At 43.2% G+C, this 7,864-nt stretch overlaps 1 protein-coding gene across 2 annotated transcripts in view; it reads left to right on the plus strand.

Moving 5' to 3' along the window:
* The window catches only part of LOC139407139 (centrosomal protein of 85 kDa-like), a 74,590-nt gene extending 68,048 nt beyond the window's left edge, over positions 1 to 6,542 (plus strand). For both annotated transcript variants that reach the window (XM_071150587.1, XM_071150586.1), the window contains one exon: positions 3,774 to 6,542. In XM_071150587.1, the coding sequence (XP_071006688.1) occupies positions 3,774 to 3,937 (164 nt within the window). In that variant the 3' untranslated portion in view covers positions 3,938 to 6,542. The remainder of the gene's footprint in view (positions 1 to 3,773) is intronic.
* Positions 6,543 to 7,864: the final 1,322 nt, after the last annotated feature.

Raw genomic sequence — 7,864 nt, forward strand, 5'->3', positions numbered from 1 at the left:
GGCTGGCTTCCGGGTTGGAGGCGCGCTGTGTTAAGAAGCAGTGTGGCTTGGTTGGGTTGTGTATTGGAGGATGCATGACTTTCAACCTTCGTCTCTCCCGAGCCCATACGGGAGTTGTAGCGATGAGACAAGATAGTAATTACTAACAATTGGATACCACGAAATTGGGGAGAAAAGGGGGTAAAAATGTAAAAAATAAAAAAATAATTGAGGGAATGATGAATGGTGCTAAATACAGGGAAATTCTTGAGGGAAACCTGTTTCAGTCTTCCAGAGCAACACTCGAGTGGTTTAAGGGGGAACATTTAAATGTCTTGGAATGGCCTAGTCAAAGCTCAGTCCAATTGAGAATCTGTGGTATGACTTAAAGATTGCTGTATACCAGCGGAACCCATCCAACTTGAAGGAGCTATAGCAGTTTTGCCTTGAAGAATGGGCAAAAATCCCAGTCACTAGATGTGCCAAGCTTATAGAGACATACCCCAAGAGACTTGCTGCTGTAAGTACTGCAAAAGGTGACTTTACAAAGTGGTAGGCATGTTGTGTAAATCAAAGGATACAAACCCCCCAAAAAATCCATTTTAATTCCAGGTTGTAAGACAACACAATAAGAAAAATGCCAGGGGGGGGCGAATACTTTCGCAAGCCACTGTATATTATGTGAGCTAAACATAAAACTAACAAATTTTAAAACGGTTTACTAAGTATCATTTTTAGTTGTTACTGGTGTTACTGTCCAATACAACAACAACAATTCTAAATACTTTGATTTTCGTCCTTGAAACATTTAATTGAAATCCTGTAGAATTCCATTCATTCCTATGGAGGACTGCTCCTACTGAGGCGTGCCAATTTGGCCGACTGGTGGCTTCAAAGCCTCTCAATGGTCAATACATAGCATCAGCAATCCAGGGTTTATACGTCATTGGTCCTGCTGCACTGTGGCAATTACTCAAACAACTGGCCTAACTGTAATCATGGGGAAGCATTTGAAAAGAGTCTGAACTATTGATGCAGAGCCAGAGAAAATGATTTTCCCTTTTCTGTGGAATCGTTATCTTTTGTAATTGCGTTGGTTTGGAGCTGTGAAAGGAGCAGACGGAGTGCAGCAGTGGCTGTACTGTAGCTATAGCTAGCTTAGCTAGATGGAAATCCTTATGGCTCCAGTCAGAGCTCAGATCAGAGAGGCTGAACCTCCTGGTGGGCTAGCCGCCTCCCATATTTATGAGGCCAAGAGCTAATGATGTTTTCTCAAGATATAGAAGCTGTCAGCCTTTGAAGTGAAGGCAGCGTGTTGGGGGTTAAACATTGATGTTGTAAAGTGATGACTACACAGGTTTCAGGTTTCAGGCAACAGAGGAGCAAGAAGACACTGCTTCATTCCTTCGTGACCAGACATCTTTCCTTCAAAGATTCAAAGCAATTTGACATCTCCAATCAATTACTAATTTTATACAATACATTCGGAAAATATTCAGTACCCCTTGACTTTTTCCACATTTTGTTAGGTTACAGCCTTATTCTATTTTTTTTTTTTCACACAATACCCCATAATGACAAAGCAAAAATAGGTTTTTAGAGGTTTTTGCTAATTAAAAAAAAACTAAAATATTACATTTACATAAGTATTCAGACCCTTTACTCAGTACTTTGTTGATGAACCTTTGGCAGCGATTACAGCCTCAAGTTTTCTTTGGTATGACGCTACAAGCTTGCCACCCCTGTATTTGGGGAGTTTCTCCCATTCTTCTCTGCAGATCCTCTCAATCTGTCAGGTTGGATGGGGAGCATTGCTGCACAGCTATTTTCAGGTCTCTCCAGAGGTGTTCGATCGAGTTCAAGTCCGGGCCCTGGCTGGGCCACTCAAGGACCTTCAGAGACTTGTCCCGAAACCTCTCCTGCGTTGTCTTGGCTGTGTGCTAATTATCATTGTCCTGTTGGAAGGTGAACCTCTGGAGCAGGTTTTCATCAAGGATCTCTCTGTACTTTGCTCCATTCATCTTTCCCTTGATCCTGACTAGTCTCTCAATCCCTGCCGCTGAAAAACATCCCCACAGCATGATGCTGCCACCACCATGCTTCACCGTAGGGATGTTATTGGCCAGGTGATGAGCGGTGCTTGGTTTCCTCCAAACGTGACACTTGGCATTCAGGTCAAATAGTTCAATCTTGGTTTCATCAGACCAGAGAATCTTGTTTCTGATGGTCTGTCCTTCTGGAAGGATTTGGCAAATCCAAGCGGGCTGTCATGCGCATTTTACTGAGGAGTGGCTTCTGTCTGGCCACTCTACCATAAAGGCCTGATCGTTGGAGTGCTGTAGAGATGGTTGTCCTTCTGGAAGGTTCTCCCATATCCACAGAGGAACTCTGGAGCTCTGTCAGAATGACCATCGGGTTCAAGGCCCGTATCCCTCAATTGCTCAGTTTGGCCGGGCGGCCAGCTCTAGGAAGAGTCTTGGTGATTCCAAACTTCTTCTATTCATTCATTCGATGGAGGCCACTGTGCTCTTGGGGACTTTCAATGCTGCATACATTTTTTGGTACCCTTCTCTACAGACAATTCCTTCGACCTCATGGCTTGTTTTTTGCTCTGACATACACTGTCAACTGTGGGACCTTATATAGACCAGTGTGTGCCTTTCCAAATCATGTCCAATCAATTGAATGTACCACAGGTGGACTCCAATCAAGTTATAGAAACAACTCAAGGATGATCAACAGAAACAGGATGCACCTGAGCTCAATTTCAGGTCTGATAGCAAAGTGTCTGTTCACTTACGTAAATAAGGTATATCTGTTTTTTATTTTTAATACATTTGCAAACATTTATAAAAACCTGTTTACGCTTTGACATTATGGGGTATTAATGAGGATTTTTTTTTTATTTAATACATTTTAGAATAAGGCTGTAACGTAACAAAATGTGGAAAAAGTCAAAGGGTCTGAATCATTTCTGAATGTACTGTACCGTGAAATTCTTCATTAAATAAAACAGCAAACTTTTTGAATGTAGTGTTTATGACGTGCGCCCCATAAAAAAAATTAATAGCTTATTTGCATCAATTGTATGATATATAACCTATGGCAGCAACAAGTGTGTCTAACTAGTGTGAGTATGGCTACTTTCTCTCTCCCTCCCAACAGGCCCCTGTCCTTCCCCCGCCCTGCTGCACAAGCAGAGCAGCATCGTCTACGCTGTCGCACATCAAACAAGAAAAAAGTTTCACGAAACACATGTATTCTGACTATCCGGATATCCGAGAGAAAAAAGTCACGATATTATTCTAATAGTGGCAATATTTCAAATGCCCATCCCTAGCACATACACAATATACACTCTCTATACTCACACACTGAACAGAGCCTTTCACACAGCCGCAGTATAATTAAGCAATACGTACCCAAGGGGGTGTGGTATATGGTCAATATACCGTGGCTAAGGGCTGTCCTATATTGGAAATATACTACAAACCCCCAAGATGCCTTATTGCTATTAGAAACTGGTTACCGACAGAATTAGAGCAATCAGCATTCAGGGCTTGAACCACCCAGTTTCTAATAAAAAAATACACACACACCTGCCAAAACATACTCATACACTTACTATCTCATAATGTAGCATATCTCACACTCCCTAAGTCACACACCTGCTGCTCGTTGAAATCTTGGATTGGTAGATGTGTACTAAAGCCCATCAGATAGATTTCAGCATTGCCTCATTGATGTGATCTCTGCTTCCTGACGGTGTATTTCTCTCTCTTTCCCCCCCATAGCGATGAGCATGTCAGGGGAGGAGAATGACAACTCTCTGGTGGAGGACAACTTGCGGGCCAAGCTGCTGGAGGTTGGCCAGCTGAGGAAGGACATTGACGACCTGCGCACTGCCATCTCCGACCGCTACGCACAGGACATGGGCGACAACTGTGTGACGCAATGACAATGGCACACCCGCCACGAGGGATCCTGACCGCCCCTCATCTCTCGTCACTGCACAGCGTCAGCATGCCCACCTCCTTCTCCCCAGGGCTACTGTTTCACAGCCAGTGAGGACAGGACGAATCCTGATGGGAGGAAACCCAGGAAGAACAGTGTTAAAAAAAAAGGAATAATAAACCTGGTACAGTGTCAAGCGGCCATGAGGTTTTTATCCAGTTCTACGTGATGGAGGTATCTATCGCCAGCGTTCTGAACGTAGGAGCAAGCTGTGAATCAAGTTTACAAGGAACAGACTTTTTTTAAATAGGTTTTGATTTTTCAAATGTTGATCGTGCTTCCTGTGTACTAGAAAGAATTCCAACATGATCATGTACATTGCTTCATGCGCTTAGACTTGTGTATTTAAACCTGGAGACCCCTACCCTCACAGATGCACAGAAGGTAGTAGGAGTGTGTGAGTGTATGCGTGTGTGTTGGTGTGTATTTGGCCCCTCCGACACAATCACCAGCCAGTAGGAAAATGACTCTCACTGCTGCTCTGTCAAGTGCCTCTGTGTGACAGCTTCTCCAGCAATCAGCTGTCCCCTTCCTAAGTCGTCTCCAACGGCAACCAATGGCTCCCCTCTTCACACATCATCTCCACAACGCGTGTCGTCCAAAGACATTGTCCCCAAACGTTCCTCTCAGCTGCTGCCCGTAGTCGCAGGTCGACACGGCATAGTGGCACTTCTTCCTTTCACAACATATCCGCGCCATTGTGGTGTTTCCGGTCTCCTTTTTAATATGGGTGTTTCTTCTGTGTGAGTTCAGTGATGTGAATAACACTCCCAGACTGGTTATTAGGATAGCTGTGTTGATACGGAAATGATAGCATGGCAATTATACCCTCAGTTATATTATTGGCTGTTGTTGTATTGTTGTTGAATATCTTAAGCAATATATTAACCCATCAGGTAATATTCAGGTGTCTTTCTAACCAAATGAAATTCAGGAATTGTTTTTCGAAGTTAGGAATCTCCATGGTAAGGTTGGGGCTCAGTACCGTGTCCCCTGAGTTCCATAGACACCTATTTGATCGAGACAGTAAAAACAAATGCAAAAAACAACCAATGGCAAAATTGACAAGGCACTTCTACAGTCTAGGCCTTCAGAACATTACCCACTGGGATTTGACTGAGCTAGTATCCATCCAGTCAGTCAATATAGGAGCACGTAATACGTCAAGGTTACTGACCACTCTACTCCTCCAAACCTCTTCCACACAGTAGAGGGGACTCTTTAGTCTATTGGATTCATGGTGTGATCGTTGGTTCACATGCTCCTGTTTTACTTAATTGATAGTTTGCCGTCGTTCCCCCTATTTGTCATAGGAACACTCCTCGTGCTTGATCTTTAACTAAATGGGAAGTGAATTTACTGTTTGCTACAAAGTGATGAACGTTATTATATATGTTATTTTAAAAACGATCTACAGAAACTGTAATTCAGCCTGGTAATAAGTTGTTAAAAATTACAATATCCATTGCATGTTTCGAAGTGACATGTTTTAATGTGGACTTAAGTCAGTGTTGTGTGCGAAGAACAATTTGCATGGGTAGGGTATCCTATTCTACTGTTGTATTACCGATCTTAAAAAGGAAACGATTACAGTATGAGCTATGTAAGAGATGTTTTGGTAGGCTATAAGATATGGAACAAATGTTTTGACTATGTTCCAGTCGAGCCGACATGTGCAGTCTCACGAACGCTGAACCGCAGTCTAGCGTGATTGTAATTTAAAAGCAATGTTTCTGCATTCACGGTAAACCCTGCATATGTTGGCTCAATCGGAAATGGCTTTTACATTTCAGCCGTACTATACTGCCGATCTTCCACGATACGGATTTAATCTAGCCCTAAGTGGTACATGGAAACTGTAAAATACTATGCAATGTCCCATGCACCAGCCAGCGCCTCACATTCAGTTATCAGCAGCAGATATGAGATATTGTTCTTCTGTGCCTTTACAAATCTATGCAGCAGATAAGAGCTCCTGTATGTTCCTCCCTATTGACATGAATAGTGACTGGAGACATGTAACTATTCTGCATGTATGCATCCAATGTAAATAGGATTCTCTGACTCTCTTACAATGTATGGTTACCATCTTACATTGTACTGTCTGTATGTTGACAAAGATGTTGCTAAGCAATAGCCACAAACAATGCATACATATCCACTCAGGTAAATAAAGACCATAGCAGGCTCTTGTGAAACCTGGAGAAGAATGTACTCGGATGCACAGAACGGTGAGGCACTGTAAGTATGGCACCCATTGTGACGGTGTAAGTCTATGGTGAGACTGGTGTTGGTCGACTCATCCAAAAGGGAAAGGTGTGGTTGTCATGGCTGTCTCTCTGTGCACTGTGGACTTTGAGCCACTGGTTGGCTTTATTGTACGTAGGATTATTTCTGTGGTTTATACATGTTTTAAGCTTTTAGTTTTGCAGCTAGATTTTATGAATGCCAAAGGTCTATTTATATACGATGTTCCTAAATGTATTAACAAGTATTTTTCCATTTGATATGTTATTTGTACATATTGCAAATACAATATTTTTCTATAACTGTTGGTATGTGTTCTCTCTAGGCCGCCGTTATAATAATCAGGTGATTCAGAACCTGAAACAGATCACAGTTCTAATCAATGAGTAGTTGTGTTTTATTGGTTACACAGCGACCCAGCACTGTCACACGTTTCTAGCCTTTGTCGTTCATTGGCCAAGAATTGTTAGCATTTGAAATCTATTTACTACCACAACTTGAGGGGGATGACCGATCAATTCAAAAATGTCAAAGTAGTTCAATCCATCTGTTGGCTAAACCCTAATTATTATTATTACATACAATCTACCAGCAGTGAAGCAGCTCAACAGTTACATGACATTCAGTCATCTATCACTCCCATCCAGAAGCAACCAGGATCAACGCCCTGCACAAGGGCACGCCGCCATCTCCCACCAAGTCAAAAACAGGGATCCGAACCAGCGACCTATCGGCCACCGGCCCAAACTCCCAACCGCCGGGCCACCAACCCTCCAAGATCCCCCCCACAGTTCTCCGAGAGCTGCCCCTCAACCATCCGAGACACACCCCCTCCAAAAATAAATAAATGAAACCTCTCCCTCTATTCCCCACCTCTAACTAGTCGTTTTCATTGGGAAGGCAGATTGCTTTTGATTTTAAAAAACATGCAGAATCCTACTCATTGCTCCACGTGCTTAACATACGTGACTTTTCTTGTCAGCCAGAACGGGGCACCCAGCTCACGCCCGGGGAGGCTGCCCCTTCCAAAGTGAATGCTATTTCCACCCAGTGCAAACGACACCCATCCGGGCCAGCTTAATAGAATCCCCCCAATACCTCACACAAACCACAGGCCAACTAGAGGCTAAATGTAAACAAACCCCCCAAAACATGTTAACCTTAGTGAGTGCACGCAAACACCACATCTACCAATCAAAAACGGATACAGCAGGACCATAATATTGGCAGATCCACACGTGTGACTGAGGAAAAAAAAAGTTAAACATTTCTACAGCCATTGACAAAGGGAAACCCTCCTAGGAACACTGAATACAGTGAGAACAGGGTATAAAACAAAGGTTAGCTGCTGTGTATGTGTGTGTGTGTATTGAAAGCATTACATCCGCACCAGAAAGAACACGGACCTGCGACGCCATTATTTGAGGCTGGTAAACAAGACAAATGGCCCCTTTGGTTGTGTCCGTCTATCACTTGGGTCAGTCAGCCGTGGGCAGGCTCAGGTACTAAATCAAATACAGAAAATGTACAGCATTTTGACAAACTGTCATGGCTGGGGCCGGTGATGGATGGCTGTTGTGCAGCTCAGGGTAAATGATGTCAAACCACTTATATTCAAATACCT

Source organism: Oncorhynchus clarkii, chromosome 4, assembly GCF_045791955.1.
Source record: "Oncorhynchus clarkii lewisi isolate Uvic-CL-2024 chromosome 4, UVic_Ocla_1.0, whole genome shotgun sequence".
In the NCBI taxonomy this organism is placed as follows: Eukaryota; Metazoa; Chordata; class Actinopteri; order Salmoniformes; family Salmonidae; genus Oncorhynchus; species Oncorhynchus clarkii.